This window comes from Echeneis naucrates, chromosome 21, assembly GCF_900963305.1.
Source record: "Echeneis naucrates chromosome 21, fEcheNa1.1, whole genome shotgun sequence".
Taxonomy (NCBI): domain Eukaryota; kingdom Metazoa; phylum Chordata; class Actinopteri; order Carangiformes; family Echeneidae; genus Echeneis; species Echeneis naucrates.
This window is the reverse complement of record NC_042531.1, coordinates 3,417,177-3,444,861: the sequence shown is the minus strand read 5'-3', so window position 1 is coordinate 3,444,861 and position 27,685 is coordinate 3,417,177. Positions and strand designations below refer to the sequence as shown.

General features: G+C 44.3%; 1 protein-coding gene across 1 annotated transcript; it reads right to left on the bottom strand.

Moving 5' to 3' along the window:
* Positions 1-3,563: 3,563 nt before the first annotated feature.
* On the bottom strand, positions 3,564-27,244 carry lats2 (large tumor suppressor kinase 2). Its single transcript, XM_029530354.1, has 9 exons — positions 27,026-27,244; positions 20,317-21,033; positions 10,526-10,658; positions 8,826-10,432; positions 7,613-7,840; positions 7,085-7,439; positions 5,748-5,930; positions 5,146-5,252; positions 3,564-4,631 (listed from the first exon to the last, which is right to left on the bottom strand). Exons 2-9 carry the CDS (start codon positions 20,680-20,682, stop codon positions 4,071-4,073), a joined length of 3,540 nt encoding a protein of 1,179 aa, XP_029386214.1. The 5' UTR covers positions 20,683-21,033; positions 27,026-27,244; the 3' UTR covers positions 3,564-4,070.
* Positions 27,245-27,685: the final 441 nt, after the last annotated feature.

Here is a 27,685-nt window from a genome sequence, read left to right as displayed (position 1 = left end):
CAGAGTAAACCAGCGGTTAGTGCCGTTGCCTCACAGCAAGAAGTGTCCTGGTTCGATTCCTGGGCCTTTGGAGTTTGCAGGTTTAGGTCCATTGGTGACTCTAAATTGACTGAGTGTGAATCAGATTTCATTTTATAGCTCCAAATCATTAGTTACATCAAGGCAAGTTCCACATAGAGCAGGTCTAGACCGAACTCCTGCAGCAGTTGGAGACCCGACACGAACGGTTGTTTGTTTCTGTACGTCTCCGGGGTGAATCCCACCCTGACCCAATGTCAGCCGAGACTGGATAATGAGAGATGAGCCAGTTTTCTTTTAAACATTTCAAGTCACAACGATCCACAGACTCAATCGATACTGAATTTACATGGTATGCAACTGATTTTCTGTTCATCAGCCCAGTTTAAGATTGAATTCAATATATGATCTCACTCTCAGAACGCATCGGGCCTAAAATTACATTTACAAATGTTATGCTTTTGTGCCACCTTTTGTTTGCACATGTGCTGAAATAAAGCCAGAGTCCAAGTTGGTTAATTTAATTTATACATACATTTTACACACAAAGGGACTGTGAAAGCATTTTTACAAATTCTCCGTTCATACATAAATGTAAAAAAAAAAAAAAAAAAAAAAAAGAGATGGCTGTCCACATTACATCGCCTATAATACTGTGTAGACTTGGATGTTTGAACATTAGCACAAGGGAAATTGAAAAAATGGAGAAAAAAGATACAAAAAATATGTATATCTGTATAAATATAAATTCAAGAGTAACAGAATTGTATTATACATTAAGAAGCATCGAAGACGAGCTGAGGCTCCTTAGAGTAAAAATACAAAATGAAAAGGATACACAAGAAAACCAGATCAAGTCAGTCAAAGATTGTCAGTCATCACCGTCTAATCTCAGAAACAATAAAAACAAAATAAAACCTCACACACTTTGTGGCACTCGCACTCTGCAGAGAGTCGTGGCTCTCGTTATAAAGCTATTTGTCAGGCAGCAGTCTGTTCTGGTTGGTGTGACAACGCGGAGGTACAGAGAAGTGGAAGGACGTCTGGACTCACGTCTGCACCGGCTGACAGAAAGACCGGATGGGGAAGAGTGACAGCTGTCTGCTTCAGCAGTCTCTGACGGCACCACACCGATAAAGAGCTGCTCTGCAAATGACCGTAGGCAGCACCGGCTTCGTTTACGTGGACTACAGTGGCCTTAGTCCAGTACAGGCCGCCAAATACAGACACACTTTTATTGTGCAACAAATCTTGTCAGTAGGATAAGAAATTTATATTTTGATCCAAATAACAGTGAAAACCCTGTTTCCCTTTCCTAAAAAAAAAATAAAAATTAAAATAATAATAAAATAATAATAATAATCACACCTCACCCAGAAATACACTGAGTGAAAATCTGTACGGGGTAAAAAAGCCACAACCAGATTAAATATTATCAGTCGTTGACAGCAGGAGTTGTAATTTACTCTCCAGCCTTTAAACATCTGCATTTTCTGATTACCAAGTATAATATTAATAGTAATGTTGGTTCATGTAAACAAAGTAGGTGTGACTGAAGCAGAACATGTTGTCACTTTCCCCACGTCAATAACAGATAAAAGGAGGTCAGTGAAGAAGGTCGCCTTTTAAGATTGTGTTGCTCATTGTAAAAGACAAGGCACATTTACAGAGGAAAAAAAAAATCATACATTGTCAAGCAATAATAATAATAATAATAATAATAATTATAATAAAAAACAAAATCTTCTGTAACAAATCTTATCCACACAATTTTCACCACTCTGCCAGTTATGCATCAGAGAATCACTGAAAGGTTCTGACTTCTTTAGCATTCCCTGTCATTAAGTCAACTTCACAATACTGTTGGAACAGCTAGGTATTAATTATCAACCACACAGCTCAGTTTAAAGAGAGCAGTTACCGTTTACTGATTGTCAATAAGCATGAAGGTACTGGAGGATGGTGTCACCAACTCAGAACGTGGCACAGGTCTGTCGTAAAAGCACAGAGTTAAACAACACTCAACAACTTGTGGTCATTTCAGATAAATAAAGAAAATGTACCAAACACTAACTCTTTGTTGAAGGCTAACCGTTTGTGTGTAAAACAGAGAAAGTTGTTCTTATTTTTTTTTCCCCAATTACATTTCCTGAAGCCAACCTGCCTCACTCCTCCTCTTCCTCCTCTCACAATGATCTACTCCGCTCCATCTCTTCCTGAAACCAAAACCCCAAAGCCTCCTCCTCCTCCTGTGTTCAGGACCAGCCTGGCTGCAGGAGGCAAGGAGTCTACCCACAATGCTCTGCAAACACTGATCATCATCATCATCATGTCACCATCGACTTTATCATCGAGCAACGATGCACACACCAACATTCAACTTGAAAGGCACATAGCTCATTACTTTCAATAGCCAGGCACACTTGGCAATGATGCCAACACTTCTTTAAAAGAAAACAGGTACACATGTAATAACAATTATAATAATAATGTAAATAATATTAACCACAATAATAAGCAGCATGATGTAACTGAAAACCAATATATTTGTACATTTCAGTACTAAACGTTCAAAAGGATATTAAGTGTTTAGAAAACTATATATAATGTCATTTTTTTTGTATTGCACATAGTCATACTATCACATGTTTGGCTGCTGTAAGAACATGTTGCTTTGTGTTTTCGTGAGGAGGCTGGTTAAGTTAAAATGCAACTGTGAGACTGAGCTTTGCAAGACAGCTGTTAAATTATGCTTAGTGAATGTGTGTGAATGTGTGTGGGTTAGAGTTTTGATTCCCAGCTCCACTCGACCTGACGGGTTCACGTCTCTGATTTCTGTCATCTTTATCCGTTTTTTTTTTTTTTACCCTAAAAACCAACCGTGAGAAACTATATGTTGTGCCTCCTTCTCGCAGGAAAATTAAAAAAAATAAACAAGAAGTATCAATTGAACAACAAGATTTTTCACCTGAACCAACTCAAAGTTGGTTTTAATAAGAGGTTCAGTCATGAATCAGACAAAACAAAGAAATCTGGTCTGATTTTGGATTTTTCACTCTACACATGATCTGTGCGGCTGTGTAGGCTGTGTAGGTAACAAGGATTCATAAACACACAGATATTAGTAACAGCAGCCTCTGAGGGAGGAAGCGTCTCCGCTGAACTGGAGTTGGCTCTAAATGAGACAGCGGTGGATGGAGGAGATAGATGTGGATGGTTCATTTCTGTTTCCGTTTTTCTTTTGATTTGTGGCAACTGCAGGATTTAAAATAAAGACATGGATGCTGCCTAAAAAGGGAACGATTCTGTCTCATGCTGAAAACACTGATTTCTGGGAGATTTTCTGTCCATCTATAGAGACCCCCCCCCCCCCCCCCTTTTTTTTTTTGGCTGTGGGTGTATGTTTGTGTGTGTGTGTGTGTGTGTGTGTGTGCATGTGCATGCATGTGTCTTTGTAGCTTATTTTGCAGCAGCTGTGAGAGGCGTGGTGCTAGCCCCAACCCTCCGGACCCTCACCCCCCCACCCCCCCACCCCCCAACCCGGTGTGATCATTGAGTAAACTGGTTCCACTCTTCACATTGCCGTGTCCAACATTTGAGTGTAAAGCAGCTCAGGTAGAACAGGAAGCAGCTCCTGCGTCAGACAATCAACACTGAGGCGTTTCAGTCGTCCATAAGACCAAGGGTGGAAGGAATGGGACAAGAAACCGCTGGAAGGTCCAGAGGCAGTCCTCGAATCAGAACCTTAATATCCTTTGGAGCGTACGGAGCTCCATTTGGCCTGAACAGTTTCTGAGTCTCTCTCTGCTGACGTTCCACCCCCGGTGCAGTCAGTCTTGTACAGAATGTTGTTTCTTGGTCCCGGATCAGGGGAGTTTTGTGTACGAAGTCACTGTTGATGCACTTTGGATTCCACAAGGTGGCGATGTTCATCAATCCTGCTCCTGAAACTCAACAATCACACATGCCAGATATGCATTAACACACACAGACACATTCACAAGAGGAAGAGCAGCGGTAGGCGGGAGGCTCGACGCACTCAGTCTGGAGCTCTACACGTACACCGGCTCGCATCCCTCCCCCTGCTCTCCCTCCTCCTCATCATCTTCCTCTTCCTCCTCGTCTTCCTCTTCTTGCTCCTCCTCCTCCTCAGGGCCCAAAGCCCCAGCTCTGTTGATGCTCAGTGGCACGTCGCTGGCCTCGAGCGGTTTAGGGTAGCGGAAGGGGCAGCCGTTGTCGTCAAAGAACCTGCGGAAGGTGAACTCGTAGAAGGCGTGCTCCGGGTGTTTCCCGTGCGGGGAACAGAGCATGTCCAAAGCCCGGGTGCTGTCCCCGCTGTCGCTCCACGCCCCGGGGCCCCCCTCCTCCTCCACAGGGTCAAAGTTGGACGTGTCCATTGGGTGGGCGATCTTGGGCCGGTAGGGTGCCGGCTGCTGCCGTAGATTGCTGGAAAAGTCCATCTGGGCGAAGAAAGGGTGGGCTTTGATCTCGCCGGCGCCGTTGGCACCCAGTCGGTCCTCAGCAGAGCAGCAGAGGCGGCCGATGATGTCAACAGACTCGGGGCTCAGTTTGACCTGGGCAGGGACCTGCAAGGTGCTCTCCCAGTTGATGACCTGCAGAGGAGAGAGACATCGTTCATGAAGCGACAAGCGACAGGGATGTCAAACACAGTCGCTGTATTGTTCAGTCTGCGTCCACATTAACACTGCTGGAAGGACATAAACACAAAAAGGAAGCAGATTGTCTAGTCTTTAAGTGATTAATGTCACAAATGTCTACAAAAAGGAACAGTGAAGGAAGGTGTTGTGTTAAATACAGAATTCTACAAAGACAAAACCATCAGAAAGTTTCAGGAGAACCAGGAATTAGGAAACAGCCTTCGGTGACCTGTCTACATAATCGTTTTTAAAGGTCTCCAGTTTTCAACGCAAATGTGGATTTAAACAGGGTTTGAGTCCCGAGTCCACTGAGAGGGCCGATAATAATGTTGGCAAGTCAAACTGGCCCGACCTGCTGTGGCTGACCTGATCCAGAGACACCCAGCTGGTATTCATTCATACATCAGTCAACGGTTTAAGTTTTAAATCAAAGCTGGGGGTTTTTTTTTTTTTTTTTTTCGTCACTGACCTTAATCTGAGTCTCGGTGGGAGTGGGAGCCAGGAAGGGCGGCTGTCCCACCAGCATCTCAAACAAGATTACTCCCACGCTCCACCAGTCACACAGCTGGGTGTAACCTGCACACAAAGCCAGAATATCAGATTAATCTGTGAGAGTTCTCACTTCAGACACACACACACACACACCCAAAATAATAGTTTAAATTCAGTGAATAAATAACACGTCAGTGTCCAGGTACTTGCTGATTCTGGGTCGATATTTATTACATGAGGATTTGGAGTCACAGTCTTGTGATAGTAAACAGTGAATTTCTAGAATCCAAGAGTTAAAGCTTGTTCTAATCTTGTGAAGTATAAATGAAAACAAAACAAAAAAAAAAAACATTAAAATTATGACTATCTTTATCTGAAAAGGTCTGGAATGAAAGCAGAATAAAGTTCAACCTTATTTTTGTTGGACTCATGTTGGATTTTACAGCCTCAGGTCCGTTTTCAGACTAATCATCACATGTGCTCTCTTTTTTTTATCTCTGAGCCACACAAAGCAGCACTGTCTGAACCTTTTTAAACGAACAACAACCAAAGAAATTGTGCGATCTAGCTGTAACTCACCTTTGCGCAGCAGCACCTCAGGTGCGATGTAGTTCGGTGTTCCCACCAGGGAGTGAGCCAGGCAGCGCTGGTGCTGCCGGTTGGCGTGCTGCTCCAGTGTCATCAGCCGATCGCCGCAGCGACAGTTGGACACATCGTCCCAGAAGTCACTGGGCTCCATGCTGTCCTGTCTGACGTGACTTCCTGAAGACGGAGGAGGAGAAGGCTGTTGTTGAGCGCTGACTATAAAGACACTAATAGATTAACAATAGAAATGGCGTTTGTTTCATTTTGCACACGAGTCAAGTTTAAATTTCCTCTACAGGTGATCAGTAAAGGGCCATTTTATCTCCTATCTTATTTAGCAGCTTTTTGGATTTGTAAAAGAAGCCAGGCAGCTGCCAACACTCAAAGGGTCTGATGATGCGTCCGCACACTCTCTTAATTTAACCTTAATTTAGCCATAATTAGGACTTCACACAGATTTATATCACAATGTCATCGGATAACTGTTTTTTTTATAAAAGCACTGATTTGGTGCTTTGAACAACTGACTGACTGAATGTGCCCAAATATTAACAGTTAACACAGATAAGACTAAAATAAAAGTTAAATAGTATCACACGCATCGTGTCTCCTGGTCCTGGATTTAAACTTTGACCACACTGACATTAAAGTGAATTAAGATAATTACAAAAGTCCAACTGTAGCTGTTGAATTTAATGTTTAACTTCTCTCACTTTTAGTTTTTTTATTTTAAATCACTTTGTGTCTTTTCAACCTGTATCTTTAGACTGCTCTGGATTTTTTTGTCTCGTGTGTAGGTACATTGTTGTTTAGTAGGTGTGATATGTACCAACAAAGTTCTGTTTGTCCGAACACAATCCAAGCCAAGAATACAAACTCCAACTCTCCAGTGAGTGTATACAATAAGGTATTTTGTGAAGTGATCTAATGGCAGGATGTGTTCCTGGTTTGTTTTTCCCCCGTCTGGTCTCCCTGTAGCTCCATCCAGGCTGTTCTTAATCAATCCTCTCTGAGATGCACCAGGTCCGGGTAAGAAGGCTCTCTGTCGTTCTCGTACCGGCATCAAAAGGGGACCAGGCTTGCTTCCTTTAGGCCGGAGGGGTTATTTGGTTGTGGTTTCCTGATTTCATTGTCTTCTGTTCTTTTCATTTGGTGTCCTGGATATGTTTATATATATTTTAACTCTGCGAACTTTTTGTTGTTTTGCGTTAGTGCTGTGTGCCCCTTAGGGACAGTGTTAACAAAATCCAGAGTCGACTGTGTGTTTCCATGTGTGCCTGAGACATTCTGGCCATGTAGTGCGAGTACACCATAGTCACAACCTGCCTCACCTTTCTGGTAGTACTTGGAGTTGTGCGTCCAACGGAAGCCCGTGCACAGACCAAAGTCCGTCAGTTTGATGTGTCCGTCCAGGTCGATGAGGATGTTGTCGGGCTTGATGTCGCGGTGGATGAAGCCCATCTTGTGGACACTTTCGATGGCCAGCGTCAACTCCGCCACGTAGAAGCGCGCCAGAGGCTCAGGGAACACGCCCATTCGGATGAGCAGGCTCATCATGTCGCCCCCGGGGATGTAGTCCATGACGAAGTAGAGGCTGTCGCGGTCCTGGAAGGAGTAGTAGAGACGCACCACCCACTCGTTGTCGGCCTCCGCCAGGATGTCACGCTCCGCTTTGACGTGAGCCACCTGCATCCAAACAAAGAGCTGATTTAAACGGTGTACAAAGCGTGTCAATGACGGGTCAGTAAACTAACACGGCTTTAAAAAGTAACACCTGGTACAACATTCAGGAAAACACGTCTTCTTTTCCTGACTGTGGATGGACGTCTGGCCTTCACCATAGCAGGAGGGTTAATTACCTGGTTGCGGTTGAGAACGTCTTTCTTGCGAAGTGTTTTCATGGCATAAAGGGCTCCGGTGTCCACTTTACGTGTGAGACACACTTCACCGAAGGCACCTATGCCCAAAGTCTTGATTTTCACAAACATGGACTTGTCCATCTTAGCGCGCCGCAGCCTGTTGTAGTTGGACTCTTTCTGGTTGAGCATCTTCCTCATCTGCTCCTGCTCTGCCTCCGACAGGCCGGCCTGGATGAGAGACGAAGGGGAGAAAAGACGGTGAGGCACAGAGTTCATTTTTCATGTGCAATTAGTAACAACCCAGGAATGTGGTAAGATCTGAACCCGGCGCCCTGACCTCCGTTGTCAAATTTAACTCATTCTGTTATTTCACTGTCTGGGTCTGGCTGTGGTATTTTCTTCTCCCTCTGAGAATGCCTTTCATTCACATTAAAGCGGGTCAAAAGGGCAGAGGCCAAAGTCATGATTCAGGACGGGCTCGTGCAAACACAAGTGTGAATGCACCGACTCCTCATAGCAAGACAACGGTTTTGTTGTCTGAAAGAGAGTCCTGAGGGAGAATTCTCTGGATGACAACCTCATGGACATCACTGCGGTCAATTACTGCATCACTCGCATCTCCCAGACAGACTTTGCCCGTTTGCCCTTTTCAACCATTAACTGCCAATGTCTTGTTTTTCTATTCCTTCAGATCATTTCCAAAACATGTTAATTCAATTTCTTTTCAAACTTACTATTTTGAAGTCAGTGAAGTGGTCTGCTCCACTAAATGCTAACTTATTTAATTTAAAGTGATGATGTTGCTTCTTGCAAAATAGCTGCTACTTCTATCATCTAAATTCAACAGAAAAATAAATGCCTGCTCTCTTCTCAACTATAACAAATCTGAAGCAAACTGTCGGTCTCTTGAGGTTGATTTTTATTGTTTAAAGCAGACTGGAATTAATAAAAATCAGCAAATCACCACATGCAGCTGTGGTGCCTGTAATAATAAATAATCCTACTCAGTTTAAGCTCCGTTCATTCATGTTTAAAGATTCTTCCCAACGAAGCCAAAAGTTTGAATAGAGCTTTGTGAAACACTGACAGTGATGCAAATTACAGGCGTTATCAGATTGTTTATATTCTGCAGACTTTTGGCATTTAGTGGCTGTGAAATATGCAACAGCTGCCTCGATGCGATTTTCAGCTGAGTGTCAGCTTGACCTTTCACCTTGGACATTTCTTGTTCCAGCTGAAGCCTACGGTTGAGTTTCTGCTGGTAGGTCTTCATCACGTTCTCTATGTGCTGCTCCATGTAGAACTTGAAGGCGAAAGGCGAGTACGTCTTGATGCGCGACTCCCTCTTCTCCTCGTCGCGTCCGTTCTTTCTCACGGGAACGGGCGACGTCTGGATCTGTTTCTTGTCTTTCACCGTTTTTTCTCCCTTCCCCATCTTCGCCTTCTCCTTCACCTGTTGGCTCTCCTCTCCCTTTCCGCTCCCTCCACTTCCGCCATGTGCACTCCTGGCCACAGGGTTGCCGAGGTCCTGAGCCGCACACATGGCTCCAGCTCCTTCTAGAGACCCTGGCTCGCCGCCGGCCGCCGCCGCCCCAGACATGAGCAGACTTTTGGGGTAAGGTGGCGGCGGGCAGCGTGGCTCCTGAGCCGGCTCAAGGGGGTAAGTCTCCTCTGGCATGTAGGCCAGAGGCTCCGCTGCATCCTGAGGCTGGGCCGTCATCCATCCGGGGTGGCAGGGCCCCACAGCCGTCTTGGGCTCTGGCCTCATCACACGGATACTCTTGACGGGCTGCTGGATTGGGGGGGAGGTTACAGCTGTGATGGTGTTCGGGGGGCCCAGTGACGGCTCCTGTTTTCCGGCTGTCGGAGGTGCAGCCATCGCAGGCCGGACCCCGTTGGGCCCCGCAGAGCGACTGTTGAAAGAGTTGGTTCTGCTGGGGACACGCACCTCCCCCCTGAATGGGCCCGGGGGCTGAGGCTGCCTGGCTGGAGGGGCCCCTTCAGGACCTGGAGGCCCCGCCCAGTGGTGCTCATACAGGTCCAGGTTGAGGCTGGCCCTGGATGGTGTCATCAGGCCTTGTGGCAGGTCTGGGAAGTCGGGGCCCATAGCTGCCACCCCACCTGGGGAACGTGACATCATGTGGACCTGGTGGGAGGTGGGGCTGGCCTGTCGGGGGTGGGAGTGAGGGGGCAGATACAGATTAGGGGGGTATCCTCCTCCTGCCCCCCCTGGTCCGTTCTGACCCATTGCCCCTTTACCCTGCATGTTGACATAGTTGTCTGGGGGCGCCATGGGGGGTGGCGCCATCTTGTTCTGGAAGGAGGGCGTCCTCTTGACACCGTAGCCTGCAGGCTCTATCATGTGTGGCCTTGCATGGCTGTAGTCATAGTGGGGGCCTGGAACAGGGCCCCCTGGTGGCTGCGGCTGGAGTTGCAGAGGCTGGCCCGGGACATTGTAGCTCATCATGGGCGCGTGCTGCTCCATACTCCCGGGGTAGCCTTTCTGCTGGCCCCCTGGGGGGTACATGGTGCTGGCTGGGTTGCCCTGGGTGGCCATCACTGGTGGGTAGGTGCCCATACTGGGAGGGCGGCCCATCGGGTTTCCCATGGCAGGGCCTTGCGCCGCGCCGGATGGGGGCATCATGTAGTTCATAACAGGGGGAGCACTCATGTAGGGTCTGGGCATCTCGCCCTCAGGGCCGTAACCCGCCCCCTCATACATGGGGGCCCCCATCTGATGGTATGGTGGCATGGCACCCGCCTCGCCTGAAGCCTCCAGCGCAGGCCGGTGGTCCATTGCATTTGGCATGCCAGCTTTTCCTGTCAGGACACACAAACACCCGTCAGGACAACACACATATTTAACAATGCTACACTCAGCACCCACAGCTGAACCTGAGGCTGTATGTGTACCTGGTGACGTCTGCTTGATGACGCGGACGATGAGCTCGTTGCGAGGGTCGAGGTAACCCATCTTGCTGATGTACTCTAAGGCTGCTTCGATGTTCCTGCTTCCCGTCTGCTTCAGCGCCCGCACCGCCATCTCCTGAGAAAAACAAACCAGGATGATCAGGAACTTTCTCTTGCACCAAAATAAGGCACCATTTCGACTTATTTAATGCCATCTGAAAACACGCGGCCGTGCAAAACCTTTATCCAGACACAGACTTTCGTCAGATCAGAACTATTTGATGGAGGTAAACAAAGTTATGAATCACTCCGATACGACGAATTATGGCCACAAGTTGGTTGGTGCCAAAAATGTGAAAATGAATTGAGACTTCATGATAAACATTTCCCACATCTGCAGTTTTCCTTCTTTGTTTGTGTTACACGAGCAAATAATGAAGTGACTCTGCACTGAAGGCGTCCTTAAACTTCACCTAAAAACACAAACTTAAAAAAAGAAAACTAACAACACACAGCGGCCCAGTAGGAGCTCAAACACCTGCATCCTCTCTGTTTGGGGTCACATACCAGTGACTTCCTGTGCCTGTCACAACAACCTTCCAAAAAAAAAAAATAATAATAATTTAAAAAAAATGTGAGGGACAAAGGGAAAGTGTAGGATGTTTATTTCAGCTTGTTTTGTGTAATTTCATGTACAACACAAGAAACCGACACAGTCATGGAAAAAACTGTGAGCCGAGCTGTGGATTAAAAATCCACATGATCGTTTGTAATGGCTGCAATTATTTCATGGGAATGATTCGATGGCTGCAGCTCAGCAGCAGGGTGTGGTCCTGTGTGCACCAGTAACAACTCCCTACAGTGTTTTAAGAGTTTCTCTTTCAGTTCATAACCTAATGACACAGACCTTCTATCGCAAAACGAACTGTAATATTTTACATCTTTGTCACTTCCTCCTCCTATCGCTGCTCCTTCCATTTTAACTCCAAAAAAAAAAAAAATCACCTTCACTTTCAGTCACACTTGTCAAACTGTATTAAATAGATTATATAAATGGACTCAGGGACAGGATCTTGGGAATTTGGAAGCATGCAACCTTAAAAGGATTCCTGTTTGGCTGCCAACTGTCCAATCTTGGACACAGGACTTTCCTGTCATCAATATTTCACCACCTAAACGACTAAAGCTGCGACGTGGAGGATTTTCATTCTAATAAAATGTCTGAAGTTACTACCTATAGATGTACCAAATAAAGTTATACAGCTTGTGGGGCACTGATTGAAGTATTGCATTTATATATTTGAGGTATTAGGAGTTGAGTGGCTGCAGTGTTGATGGGAGTAGATTTTGATGATAAAGTAGTCACAGCACATGTGATGGGTTTGTCAGTGAGCTCAGATCTTCATATGAAATATAAAACCAGGACTGAAAACTTCATCAGCGTCAAGCAGACATTTTCTGCAAAAGTGTTAATTGTATTTTTCTTCTTCTTGTAAAACTGGATTTTACTGGTTTGTCTCCTTCCTCACTTATACCCACAGATAAGGGAAGGGGGATGTCTGGATCTGATCCCACAGGTGGATCACTGTGAAAGCTCAGAGCTATATAGGTCACCTATGTGAAAAATGTTGCAGCTAAAAAAAAATGCAAAGGAGGAAACATGCAAAGCATTTTTCTGCACTTTAGGGACTTTTATTAAACAATGCTAATCATGCCTTTAAATTCTTGCATTAATTTAAAACAGGATTTTGTTTTATTATTATTATTCTTTTAAAAAGGTTTAGAGCTCCCAATTCAAACCAGAAAAACTATTCAGCACCCACGCAGTCACCTTATCACGCACTTAAGAGCGAGACAATAAAAACCGAGGCTCTGATTTATAGTTTGAAATGTTGGACTTCATATTGAGTTAAAAAAAGAAAAAGACAAAAGTGACAGTTTAATGGACTTAAATTATAACAATGTGCCTGTTAGCTGCACCAAAGCTACACAATATTACAAGACTCAGACTGCAATGAAACAGTTATATTGTGCTTCTGAGTTTGTACGCTGCATACAGACGAGCTGACAGCGTCCCATATAGGACAACATACTGTAGATACCGGTCATAATTTATGGAATATATTCAGCTTCCTCTCCTTGGTGTCAGAGTAAAAAAAAAAAAAAAAACACAGGTGCTATAATAAAAACAGCTCTGCCTGCAAATTAAAATTCCTTCAAGTGATCATACAAAGACGCCAGGCTGCTTTAATTTCCTGTTTTCTTTACACGAGCAAACGTGTAAACAAACAGGACACCAAAGTGCACGACAGGAGAAAATCTGTCCTTCCCTCCCCAGCGCAGAAACCCACACCTAGATGAGGAAATCCCCTCGAATGGCATATGACCTCACTGCTGAGACATTTCAACTCAGACCTCTGCCCGGGCCGCCCCTGCAGGATGCACGCCGTAACAGCAGGCACAAGGCGATGTCACGGTGTCAGTACCTGGAGGACCGTTGGACCTGAACCACTGATCCTGTATGCAAACGTTCAAACACTCCAGAAGGAGCTAGTCTTTAAAATGAGCCTTTTACTTATTCCGTATTTCACAGCAAACGTAGGGAACTTCATATCAGCAGATCCTGGATGTAAACTTTCTGCCGTCAGCCAAGAAAGTGAAACTGAGTCGAGGCTTCTATAACAGGACAATGATCCAAAGCAGGCCTCTAAATCCTCCATAAAACTACGCCAAGAAACACGAGCTGAATGTCTGAGGACCCCTCACAGTCCTGAACATGGATCCTAAACAGCCTAAAAATACGTCAGAAGCTGAAGCGAGCTGCAGGAAGAACAACGGAGAACAGAAATACTGAGCAATAAAAAGAATTTGAAAGCTGAGGCATGTCCCACAGGAGGCCGTTTACTTCATGACTCAAACCACGTTTTTTCCGTTTCATTTTTCTCTCAGATAGTTAAGCAATTTACTGCTTTACAATTTAAGGAAAGGTTCATTTTCTCCCACTTTTGCTTGTTTCAGTGGGTTGATTTTCATTGTACTTCAAAAATGAACAACGTCAAACATCTGTATCTTCTTAAACAGAAGACTTACTCCATACGAATCCAAAAACAACTGGGAGGATAACTTTTCAAAATGATGTTGAAGTTAATTGGCTTGTGAGTTTTGTGATGTGATATTTAGCTCCATGCTTTTGCTCACCAATCACAACATGACCCCAAGATAAGGAATAAATAAAACTGCTCAGTGGTTAAATACATTATCATTACATCAAACTCACTAACTGAGCATATTTATTAGCTGCACTGTAGTTGAAAGTTTCTAATGTGTTGATTTTTAGACAAATAAAATATCTAGATGTTCGGTATTTATCGGCATACAGCTGTAGTTTTAGACCATAAATTTAGAAAATCTGGAGCCTAAAACATGAGCATCATCACTGTTCACACTGATCTTCTCCAAGAAGAACATCAAACTGCACTGATCCTGCCAGATTTCTAACAAGAACCAGGAGAACCGGGCAGTTCGTCTCATTCTTCTATACAATGGCCTCGTTATGATTTTTAAAAAAGATTTTCAAATGCTGCTGCTAGTTTATAAATCAGCAGCCGGGCAAAGCTGATGAGCGCTGCTGATATCAGGAAGCGAACAGGTGGGAGAAATCTGATGCACCTCAATTTAGCATTTATCCTTTTTAGTTTGTCTAAGATGCCGTAACTGTCTTATTTAAACATGTTGAACAGCAGTATAATGGTAATAAGTGTTACAAAATACCTCAATGTCAAAGGTTTTGTTTTATTTTTGTGAATTAAAGAAGGACAACACGAACTAACAACAGAAGCAACAAAAATATGTGTTTGCCCTCCAACTGGGAGGAAACGCAAGAAAAGCTCAGGGAGAAGTTTTATCCCCCAAACAGCCATTTTGTGCCTCGTCTCTCTGCGGGCGGGCCGGCCGCCTTCATTCTTCAGAAACGGTTTAAAAGTGGAAGCACAGAAACCGTGGGCACCGTCAGCTCTCAAAGCCAGGAAATGCCAAGGTCGCACAATTTCTATGCCTTCTGTGTTGTGTGTGGGGTTTCCTTCATAGTGAGTCTACATTGGTGTAAATACACTGAAGCATGCCCCCACCCTCCCGTTGCATCGGCATGTTCGTACGCATAAATAACTGTGTCCCTGAGTCAAACACTGACACACACCGCACTGTTTATGCTCAGTTTCCTGTGTGTATGTGTGTGCGCCGCAGAGCCGCACAGTAATGTCACATTATGTCCTCAGTCGGTCTCTTTCGGCCTCCTGCTTCTCCTCCTGAATTCTGATTTACTGTCACGACACGATAATAATCAGCTGCGTCGTTACAGAGCTGAGCACGGTGGACAATGCGACGGGAGAGTCACGCAGAAATTGTTCTGGAATTTGTGCAGAAAGAAAATGAAGAGTGAGGATGAGTTTCAACAGTCCTCATCAGCCGTTTATTACACGAAGAGCTTTTAGACTGTTTGTATTCATGTTTATGGGAAAATGTCCCGACTTCTTACCTGATTTACAGGCTCATTTTACATTTTCCTAATGAGTTTACGGTCTCTACTCTACTTTCAAGTCTTCACTATAACAGTTCAGAACAGGCCATAAAGCGGGGAAGGTATTATAGTTCAGAGAGTCCACAAACCAAAGGAAGATGGAGGGTTGACATTTAGTAGAGTCGCAGGAATAATTACAGAAAAATTAACAAGCACTGTTGTGATAATTGATGGAATGGGTCCTTATCTTATTCAAAAGGTGCATCGACAGATTAAATTGGGCTATGGGACATTTTTGTTATTTTCTGACAGTAAAAAAAAAAAAAACACAATGTGCTGAAAGAAACGAAGAAACGGTTCTGTGTTACATGACCACAGAGCTCTGTAAAATCTTACCTGGTGAAGCTGCATCAGTCTGCTATGTGACGATGTGGCTGAGCAAATACAGATCCATATGACAATTTATTTTTTTTTTATGTAAACAAGTTTTTCTGCCCACTAAAATTAAAAAGCACATCCTTGAACTACAATAGCTCTCTGCTTCAGCTTTAATATGCTGGTCACTAAAAATCTGATTTAATAAAGTTATGTAACAGCCTCTGAGTTCAAAGTGAGTCACCAAAAAACATTTTAATGTTTTACAGGAAGCAGCTGATGTAAAAACATTTGAACAAACGAACAGAGTTCACAGAAAATCAGAGTTTAGATTCTGGTATTCTGGGAAATGTATTTTTGATTACTTTGTCCTAAAATACTTCCGTCTTCAATGGTGAATAAAAGATTAAAACATCCCTGTTGACCACAGGGGGAAAAAGAAAAAAAAACAAAAAAAACCCGAAGGAATTCCTTTATCTAGTCCCATGATCTGTTTTTCCCCACAGCGAAGTCGATTATGAATGTTTGTCTTTATTATTTCAGAGAAATTAACTGTAGAACTGTAAAATCTCAGCTGACGTCAGGTCAGACACAAAGAGCGACACTGAAATAAATAACCAGTGTGTGTTTCTGTGTGTGCGTGCGTCGAGGCGGGCCCAGTGACCCCGGCTGTCATGGCGACAGATGTTCCTTGCTCACATTCCTCAGCCCAGGAAGCAGGAATTCAAGCTATTTGCAATCTGGATAGTCTCTCTCTCTCTCTTTCCTTCCCCACTTCCTCCCTTCTTCCATCCCTTACTTACCCTCTCTCCCTTTCCTTCCCCTTTCTCTCCCTCCTTCCCTCAGTTGAAAATATCCAGGCCATATTTGCTCTTGTCATAATGGTTTTGGGCTCCAAGCCTGATTTATCCCAAACACATAATCACCAACCTACACACAATCACACACACTGACAAACATAGATTGAGGCACTCACATACACAGGCACAGATGTGATGGTCAACAAACAACTACAACAAGCTGGACAGTTTCCTTTTTACTTAAATATTAGCCATCTATTTGACCCAAATCTGAAACACATTCCCCACAAATCAAAGCCACATGGAGCAGCAGATGGACGGACATGCCGAGGGGGGAGGAGGAGATCCAAGCCTGTCTTCCTCATCCTCGGCAGTAACACTGAAAAAGCTGAACAACACACGTGTTTGTTGAGTTACACTAAACTTCTTATAGTGCGACACACACAACCGCACACAGAGGAAGAGAGGTCTGTGAGGAGAGACGCCACACACACCTTCCGCTCACTTCCTCTCTTTCCCTGTCATCTCGAAACATGGCATGCCAATCCACCCCTCCAGCCCTCCAAAACATTTCCTCCTTTAAAAAAAAAAAAAAAAAGTGATTATGTAACGAGCCCAGTTCTGTAATTTGCAGCTGGAGAAGACGGGAAAGATGAAGAGCAGGAGGAAGACCAGGTTGGCTGATAATAGTTGGCTTCCAATCAATACAAATAAACAAATGGGGTTGTATCAAGATGGGGGTGAGGAGGTGTTTCAGGACACAACGTATCCTAGAAAGAGTCCAGTCCAGCGTTTAACATGTTGAACCAGCCTGTTCAGATTCGATCTGTGCGTTCCCACAAATGAAACATAACCAGCACGGAGGGACGGAAAATGTTTGACAAGAGTCTGTGACACCAGGAAAACCTCGTTCAGGTCCACAGTGGGGTGAAAAGGGCTGGTTTCTCTCTCCCTGGTGTTTTTCTGGATCGTAAAACTCCAGACAACTGACGGATCCTTCCTCTCACGCAGCCACAGATCATGTGTCCGTGTGGGGAGTCAGTTGGCCCTGCGCCGCTAAATTCTTCAGTTTTCACAAACAGTAGGTGTTTTTGACAGAAATTTAACCTCAAACTATTTTCATCATCAACGGGTTTCGCCATTTTTAGATACTGTACAAAAAAATAATAAATAAAAAGTTAAGACCGACTTTATATGTTTGAGTTTTAGACTGAAATCAAAAAGGAGTTGTTCACAAATCAGTCGATCCGTTCTTCATCTTTTGGCCTTACAAAAACACGCAAGGTAAGGCAGAAATCTAAGAAAAATTTTACTTTGCATAAAATTAGCAGGACAAAAGTTGGACCAATATTTAGAGGAGCAGATGTGAAGGCTCGGGGGAGACAGATGTGGTATTGTCCAAACCAAACACCCCCCCGTGAATATCAACTCAAGTTATATCAGTAATCAAAAGGTTGTTTTTTTTGTTTTTTTTTATATTTAACAGCCCTGAAAACAAACTCCACTCTCTGCTCTGACATTGTGGAATTTACTCAGGTCTGATGTTTAGTTTTTTGTTTTTTATATGGAAACTTCACCTGAATGGTTAGAAAATAAGCGCTGACATTCTTTTGGTTTGCAACACCTTGATTGAATTTATGTAAGTTTTGATGAACCGATCAAACAAATTATTAAAAACATACCTTACTATCAACACAGCCACACATACACAGATCTACAGAGAGAGAACAGGAGGCAACGAGCTGGGTGGTGACTCGGCAGCAGCGGGAGGAACTGGTCCACCCTGCAGCCACTGAATGTTCACTTCCTGTTTGTATTGACCGGCCCATTCACAATGTTGGCGGTAATGGAGGTCAACTTGTCGGCCGAGGCCTCTCTCAGGTCAGTCGGTCTCAAACCTCTTCTCACTAACTCAACTCAGTTGATCAATCATTTATTGATAAAATAATTATTTTGTATTATATTTCCAATCAAAAACATCCTCTGGTTCCTACTTCTTCAAGGTAATGAGAATTCTTTGTTGGACATAAGAAGACACCTGGTATCATCTCAGTTTCATTTTCTGGATGAAAGAAGCAACAAAAAAAGAAAAGAAAAAGAAAAGCATTACTCTGCACTTTTTGAGCAAAAAAAAAAAAGAGGTTGTAAAAATAAAAGGTTGGGCGACGCAGCTATAATAGATGCATTGTTGATTATTAAGGACTGTGATGCACAATACACACTGCCTGTGCCAGAAGCAGTTAAGTGAAAACTTTTAAAAAGCTGGCTGCTCACTTCCGCAGTAAAACCTCTAACTCTATAATATCTGCAGGGTCAGTCGGTTCGTCTGATTCCATCTGACATTTGGAAATGAAAAGTCCCATCGAACACCAACATGGAGGTATCAGCACGTGTGCCGTGAGTCAGGTGTGATTTCCATGTTTATCTGAAGCTGTTTGTGAAAGCTCTACAAGATCCACAACGCTGAGGAGAAACAGAAACGGCCTTTCTTCTCTGAGCTCCCACCGGCACAATGGGTACTTTCAACTTGTGTTTTGGATGTTTTTCCGATTCTCATGTTGTCCATTTGTTGTTCTTAAAACAACAGCTAGAAAAGGCAGCCGGTTCGATACTGTTACCAACGATTCTCACCTAAATAATCCTAATTTAGACCCGACTGGATTCTTCAGTAAAATGTGCCGACAGGCCACAACCATCGGGTGAATGGTTGCTCAGCTACTTCAGCCATCATCGTGTTTACGGGGTCAGACCAAAAAAACAAGACAAACATCCAGACTTCCTGTCGGGGAACCAGCTGAGAGACCAGACTGCCAGACCACCAGAAGATCTGGATCAGTCCTGCAGTCTGCTCCGAAATACTGATAAACTTGACACACTTTTTGTGGCCGCTCCATGTAAGACGGGGAGTCCAGCTATGAGCAAACAGCCGACAAACTGCGGCTTTTAGGCAGCAATAAGTTAGGAATCGATTTGGCTCGGGCCCACAGCTTTTCCCTGCGGGGGCAGCCTCGCAGTTTCTCTGAAGCGGGGAGGATTTCTTTGCAGCGCTGTGCATGGGCTTGAGCGGAGCATTCTTCACATGCCGGGCTCCATCACAGGGCCCGTCCTCCAGCCCTTTAACCACTGATGTACCAGATCCAAGCTGGTGACATGCTGTGATTTGATTATTTGGTTTAGCTGCTCCTGAAACTTTTCTCATCTTCTTCACAGAGAAGAAACTGAATTATATGACTGAGGGGAGAATATTGTTGGCAGCTGGTATGACGATACGTGCAGCAACTAGTGTCACAATGTCAAAAAACAAAATAAAACAAAATAGACTTCCTTATTCGTTTCTAGTGAATCATGCAGCAGAAGAGACCTCCATGTGGTGGAGCAGCATTTAAATATTTTATCTTTAACCAACAGCAGCTCGTCATCATTCAACAACTTCTAAACAACCAGTTTATAACAGGGTGAGGGTAATCCACCTGACGTTTCAACATTTCAGTGCTCTGCCCACGTGTTATGTAACAGCAGCGGCGAACACTTGGCGAGGAAGGCTTATATTGTATTGCATCTCGCAGCGTATGGCACTCTGGACTGCTTTCATTAAAAGGAAAGAATTCCTGAGTGGAGGAGGCAGAGCAGCTTTGAATGTCTGGGTCAAGTGGCTTTTACAGCAACAGGAACAACACTTGCTCTGACACACAAAACACCAACATGGTCACACGCTATAACCCAAAAAAAAACTACAATGGCAACACATTGTAATCAGTTATGAGCCCTAAATGCTGCAGATGTCTGTACTTCCTGTAACTGTGGTAGGTGACATTTGTTCACGTTAATGAGGGCACAGTCACCCATCTATATTCGTACTAAATCATTTGTTTCATTTTGGTTTGATAGAAATTAAACTTTGATTCATTACATAAAAGCTGCTTCACCTTCAGTGTGTTTAAAATATTCTTAGAATCCTTTAGTGAGAAAATATCCAGCTGTGTTTTTCATTTTGTGGCTAATCCACAATAAAACAAAGTTTGTTATTTTAAAATTACTGTAAATTTCCAACTGTGCCCTGAAAGCATCACAACAGACACACAGGTTCTTGCTCTCTGACTCACCTGGTCACAGCCGGCGTTGACCAGCTCCTGCAGCATCTGCCGGTTCACCTCCCCGGCGCCCGCAGGGTGACCCGACCCGGAGGACGGACCAGACTCGTTGGCGAAGGGCATGAGCGACTTGCGGATTTCCCGCAAGGCATTCTGGTAGTTGTTGAACTTCTGTGGGGGTCGGAGCTGCTGCTGTCGGCTGGCCGTGTCCTTCCCGCTCTTACAGTCGGCCCCTCTGCTGCCGTCGGCCCTGGAGCTGCCCCCGTGCAGGGCCTGACTCACCAGCTTGGCCGGCTGCTTCAGGCCCTCCTTGATCTCCTGGAGCCTTTGACGCGTGTTGCCCACGTACGGAGCGGCCGGGAAAGTCTTTGGCCTCATGGCCTCAGTGCCCAAAGCCAGGCACGGACTCTAAAAGGGAAACGTACTCACAGACCCCCACACCCTCCAAAATATCCCTTTCAAACTGGCTGACCTAAATAGAAAAAGAGCGTCCTGCAGCAGATTGGAGGCACAGATTTGGACGTCCTCCTGCACGCCCCTTATTTGTTTGTGTCTCTCTTTATGTTTCCGATTCCTGCTGATGCCGGTGGGAGGGTGGTGAAGGTGATGTGGGGATACTACAGGCATTCCATGGTGAGGCTTTCAGGGCTCAGGTTCCAGCTTATTCCAGGAAATGCAGCCGGTCACGAGGGCACCGCGGAGCCAAACCATGATGCTGCCAATCTGCGCCTGTGGAGGCAGAAATGGATGCAGTCAGAGCACGAAGACTTTGGCCACATAGTTTTCTTATTTTCTTAAGTTCAAGTTAAACTACTGAGCTTTTTACGTCACACACAGACTGAAAGGAGAAAACATGAAGACTGACTTTCACGAAAGGACGCTGCAGACGCGCTGCTGTCTGGAATATGTTGTCATATGCTGAACATCAGAGCATTGGAGCAGCACACGGACTGAGAATAAACCATGTAAGAGGATTTAAATTACATATATTGTTGACATTTTCGAAGTGATGTTCACATGTTGCAGACACATAAAAGAGAAACTGTCATTTGTCACATTAAAGAAGCAATAATTTCACTTGTAAATGAGCATTAGACCATCGAAACAACTGCAGATGAATCTGTCGGTTGATCAACAGAAGCTCTGCTAGTTTTCTGTGATTTCTGGCATCACATTAGAGAGTTTATTCCAGTCTGATATCATCGTTGTTCACAGAAGAATTAAACATAATGTACCACAAACACCACGAGGGATCAGTCTGAGTACAACCTGAAAGTCTGGCAATGCGATTCAGTTCCCCATCAATGCAAAGCTGCGGTTGCACAAGCTGTCCTGCCACTGCATACTTGTGCTGCGTGGTCATCGGTAAACACCCCTGTGAGAGCGGTCAAAAACAGTCAGGAGGAGCCCTCCCTGCCGGAGATGCTCCCCTGTGATCAGACACTTAACACCATTTGAAAGTGTTATCTGGAGGAACATACTCTGCATTCTGCCACAGCGGCGTTACTCCTCCGGGGCAGATGGGATGACGTGCGGAACAAAATGCACATGTTGCTGTCAGAAACTTCACGTGACGGCCGACAATCCATCGTGAAATGCTTACAGTACATCTGGGGAGACGATAATCAGATGTGCAGCACAGAGAACAAGGAGCAACGAGGCCGACGGCGCCGATAGCTGACATTGCAAACTTCACCCTTTTTTTTTTTAAACACTTTAAAAAATGACAAAGACTCAGTGTTTTCTGCATGAATTCACTGCTGCCCAGATGGAAAAGGCTCAGAAGTAACAAAATTCTCTTCACCCTAACCCAACATGAAAAAACAGCCTGGTGTCAAGGCTCACAATAGCGATGCCAACACTCAGCTCTGACAGAATAGTTGACCTTTGACCCTGACATGCCAGCGAGATCCACTGTCACTCTTCAACACAAGACCTGCAACTTTAGTTTTACTGATTTTGGTGCTAAAGACAGATGGGAATGTCACACGTGATTAAACTTTAAGGGACCAAAGTAATTTTCGAAGATCCCTTTCATAGTTTGATTTAAAGTCAATCCTTTTGCAGGAACTAGAGAAAAGACAGTCGGGACAATGAACAATGACAATCCCGAAGCGGTCGAGCAACAAACCAACACTGCCGTGAGGACGCAGCACAAGTGGTCTTGTTTGTTTAAAAAGTTGAAAACACTGCGGTCTCTCAGTGTCACAGTAGGTTAGATGATGTCTGATCTCCCCCGAGGCCGATATTAAATTCAATTGATCAGCAGTTCATCCGTTTGCCTTCAGGAGCGGCTCAACGTCAGCAGTGATTCGTCGATGAAACCGTCCCAGCTGATTAAACGAGAGGAAATGTTTCTCGTTTATTTTCTCCATTTACATTTATAGGATTATTTTCCTTTTTGGATTAAAATTACTCCCATTTTCCAAGCCAACCAATACGTCTTAACATTCAGCCCTGACAGTGACAGACAGGTCGGCTTCCTGTCCAACGGAGCGGCTCACAAGCTTCAAATGTCTTTAAAGGAGATTTCCGTTTGGCTGGCAGGTGATGTCTCGTCTCCAGATACCTATCAGGTTTGTTACCATGATGGAAAATAACTGCCAGATAAAATCCCTTTCTGGCAGGTTTCAACTTGGCTGTGGTTTTAAAATCTCGCTGGCTATTTTAACTATTTAGTTAAGCAATAAACCTTTCATTGATCTGATTGTATTTCAAAGGGTTCTGACTGGCAGGTGGATTAACCAAATTATTTTCCTTGACACAAACTTCCTCCAGCTAGTCTTCAATTTCATAAAAAAGGAAACCTTTCGTCTTCATGGCACATCTTTACAAAAGCATAAACTCAGTTTAACTCATTATGCCTGTTTAAACAGCAAAAGTTTAAATCTACTGAAAAAGGTCCCTACTCTTCCCCTCATTTATTATTATTATTATTATTATTATTATTATTATAATTATAATATGTTGGTCTCAAACCTTTCTGACAACATGATGCTGGTTTTGAAACGATGGTCCCATTCAGAGGAATAAAATGGGAGGCGTTAGGGGGCGGGGCTACCATGTGACTGGCAGGCCACCCAATCAGGACGGAGTACAGAGCTGGTCAGATCCAAATAGCGTTCAAAAAAAGAAAAAAGGAAGTTGTCACAGTTGGTTGGTAACTTTCTTTGGTCATTTAAACCGGTTATGATTAATAAATGGACATTACTGACATCGTCTCCAGTTAAAGTAAAACTTTTCATCCAGCTATGTAATCCATTCTGTTGATAAAATGAGTTGGAATAATTGGCGTGTCACACAATAATGCGTCTGTGTGACAGAATGTAATTGGCCTGCATTAGTGTTACTAACCTCTGTGGACTCTGTTACACAATGACGCACACCCACTTCCACTGTAGCCGGGACAGTGGACCTTAAAAGAAACTTACAGAGCAGGAGGGCTTTGTTCCTGAAGGCACAAGGTCGATAGAGTTTAAGAGAGGCAAGAGTTATTTTTGACGCCTGGGAATAAAAGTTGTTGAAAACTGGCAACTCTAAACAAAATAGAAAATCCTTTTACAAGCAGTTTTCGGTGAATTCAGCGATTAAAAAACACAAAGTTTAATGAGATTATCCAGGAGACTCTGCTGGATGTGTTGAAATTAAACTTTTACAGATTTAAAAGTGAAGACTTGTATGTCCGTTGTGTCACACCCGACACTTTAAAACTGTTTAATACACTAAGAGTCTGATTCTTTCCTGATTTAACATATATTTATCATACTATCCAGCAGATCAGGAGGAAGATTGGGATCGTGGCTTTCACACCAGAGTAGCCAAACATAAGGAGCTGTTGAACAGACCCCCCTCCCCAAGACTCCCCCTGACTCCCCCCCTGCCTGCTTGGCACCCACCATCCCTTTGGGCCATTTCTAAGAGCGACACAGTATTCACTGTTTGTACAGATAACACTTTGTATAGACAAAAACATGTTGTTGGTTTTTTTTTTTTTTTTTTTTTTTTAATACTGGTGGGGAGGGGTTGGGTCAGACTGCATAAATGTTGCCCCATCTCTGGGATCTCTTGCCTCCATTCCTGCGATGCTTTAGGCGCCGTGTCCGACCAATGAGCATGCCATTCCACAAGTAACTACAAGTAAGCTCATACCACGGTTGAATCATGGGACAGTCTACGCTGACCAAAATAAACCAAAAAACAAGATCTATGGATCGGCTTTGTCTGGAAACAGGAGGCAACTCAGGGCAGGTCCAACCAGAGAAATGTACCAGAAAACAAACAAACAAACAAAAAAGAAAGCTATTTCTGGGGTGGAAACAGCACCTCACAATGTCAACATACTTTCCACACACAACTAAACCTAAACTCTGACTATTTATATATATATATGTATGTTGCAAACACATTAACACAGAAAAATATATTTTATATTGTGTTATTTAGTTTCATACTTTATAGTTAAATAAATTTTGACCATTTTCCTGAAACAGGGACATTTTCTAAATAAAATATTCTACAAAACGGCATCAAATAAATTGGCTTGCGTCATTTAAGAAGTGAAATGAGTCTTCATACATATTATCATACATTTTTGAGAAAACAGCCACTCAACTGAAATTCAAAGCTAAAATGTGAGTGATTTAAACTCGCAGTTCCTCAAACAGCCACTAGATGTTGACTCCATCTGAAGTGGAAGGGGTTAAAAAAAAAAAAAAAAAACATTTCTATGGAAAGAGGCAGCTTAGTTTCCACAAGACGTTTGGCTTTGAGCAGCAAGAGGAATCTAAATCACTTCTCATAGCGTGTGTGTCGGCGAGTTTAACTTATTCAAACCGTTTTAAATCTTAAAGGAGATGTGTGCTCCCATCACTCCACCTCAGCCTCATGTCTCCTTCCCTTTGCCAAACCATCCTGTAGCCTCACTGTTGAGTAATTTTCTCCTTCTGACATTATCCTGGAATATTTTCTATATTTTTTTTTTCTTCTATCCAGCACAATCAATCATTTTTTAACACTTCATCACCACTGCCCAGATTATGTCTGACCTGTCTGAGAGATTTCAGAGCATCTGGACAGTGAACGTCTCTGCTCTATTTGGCAATTTATGGAGGATGAGAGAAAGAGCAGACCGAACTTCCTGCCTGGAAACTGTGAAGCTGGTGGAGTCGACGGATTTGATGAACACCTGAGATAAATTAGCAATATTGCACTTTTGAAAACAAAAAAGCAGAAAGAGCGCCAGATAAGAATCAGAATATGAAACACAAGCGGTCAAAAAACTACAAAATAAGTTTTAAAAAGTCCAACCTGACGCTCAAATAGGTTCCTCCTTCGTTTTAAAGGGAGTTCTTGGACACAGCTGACTTTTTAATCTGAAGTGTGACTGTGTTTGCAATCCTTCAGAGTAAAGCCCATGAACTCATCCAATTAAAATCCACCTTCCCCACTCAAAAAAAAAAAAAAAAAAAAAAGAGCACAACACACACACACACTCCAAAACTGTCACTGTTCTTCCACCCAGTTTGGTGCTTTACTTTAGGAGCAGGATGAGCTGGTTACCTGCTGGCACGAGACAAAGCAAAACAAAAACACAAAAAACGTCCACATCTGCCAGCATCTGTTTTCAGTCCGGTGGTGATTTCCCACGGCAGTCATCCCTGCGGTTCCTCCCTGACAGATGCCTGACAGGATTAAACCCCCCCCCCCCACCCAGATTACCTGCCGCCCATCGCCACCGAAACAGGAAACAGAAAATGTTTAAATCACAACTGCTGGTGCTGAAACAAGTAACACAAATGACCAGACTGAGCAGCACTGACAACTTAAATGTAGTAAGTGTGACTGGCAGAAGGAAAGGGGTGTGTGTGTGTGTGTGTGTGTGTGTGTGTGTGTGTAGAGAGTAGTAGTAGTAACACACCTGAATGAAACACATGGTTGCATCATTGCCAAACTATGCAGCAGGACTGCAGATAGAGTGAAATTGCACATTTAAAACCAACACAAATCTGCAACCAGCTGAATGTGTACTTCACACAACACAACTAGACGGACAACAACTCCCCCCCCCAAAAAAAAAAACAGTGAAAATAAACCACGATCTGATAATCTGAAGGGTTCATTTGGAGACCTTCACCTTCCTGTCACTGTGCATGAAGTCCTCCACTGAAATAAACAGCATCTGATACAGAACAGGAAAAATCCTGGGGGGGGTCCAGGTGGAGTCCCCCGGTTTTTTGCAACAACAACAAAAAAAACATGAGGAATTTCAGCATGACTGCAGTGACTTGAAACCCTCACCAGGGGAAACTGTCAGGGAAAGCAGGAAAAGCTGACTGTTTCTGTGTAGAAGTTAAATTTCCACATTTGTCCTCAGTCTTTTTTTTTTTCCTTTTTAACTTTCCAAAATGGTGTCCGGGCAGTTTGCACAGTTTACACGGAGGCCCCTGCACATGAAATCTATAGGAAATCCCTGTTTTAACGTGCTGTGGCCTTCGCTCGGTGTCCCAGGCTGAGGCTGGGGGAGCAGACAGGGGCAACAGCAGAAACAGCCCCCCCCCGTCCTCTGCAGAGAGACTTGGTTTTTAACCCCAGACTGGGGCAACAACTTCAGCAGCAACTCTCACAGTGATAATAAAGAAAAAGTGTTTTCTGCCCCCCCCCCCCCAGCAGCAGGTCGCCCCAGCACCACTCCCCTCCCCACAGAAGGAAACTCTGGGCTCACCATGTGAGAAGAAGGAGCGACAAGAAGTCGGACTGCAGCGAGAACCGAGCCGAGCGGCGGCCGGGCAGGGAGCGCCTCTGTCCCGCAGGGCGGTGTGGACTCAGCGGGGACGGAGCAGCCGCCTGGACGTGACGAACTGAGCCTCCATTTTCTCGGCGGACTCCGGGCAGCGGCGGCAGAGACGGCGGAGACGGAGCACAAAGTTGGACACCCGCCGCATTGTTAACATTCCTCAGGTCACGTGACGGACCGACGCACGTCAGCACCGAGCCGAAGATCGTCTACGGCGGCCGGGATGGTCCACACCGAGCCGGTACACCAAAACAGGGATCAGGGTCAGGATCACATCAGGATCAGGTTCAGGATCAGGATCAGGATCAGGTTCAGGATCAGGACCACATCAGGATCAGGTTCAGGGCCACATCAGGGTTTGGATCAGGATCAGGACCATATCAGGATAAGGATCAGGAACAAGATCAGGATCAGGTTCAGGGTCAGGACCACATCAGGATCTGGATCATCTGCTGATTTCAACATTTTGAGTATTTACATTTGATATTTATTTATTTTATCTATCAATCAAACCAAACCAATCCAGCCCTGGAGCATGTCAACATTAACTGTGAATTATTTGTTTGTAGTTAGTTTATTTTTTTTAAT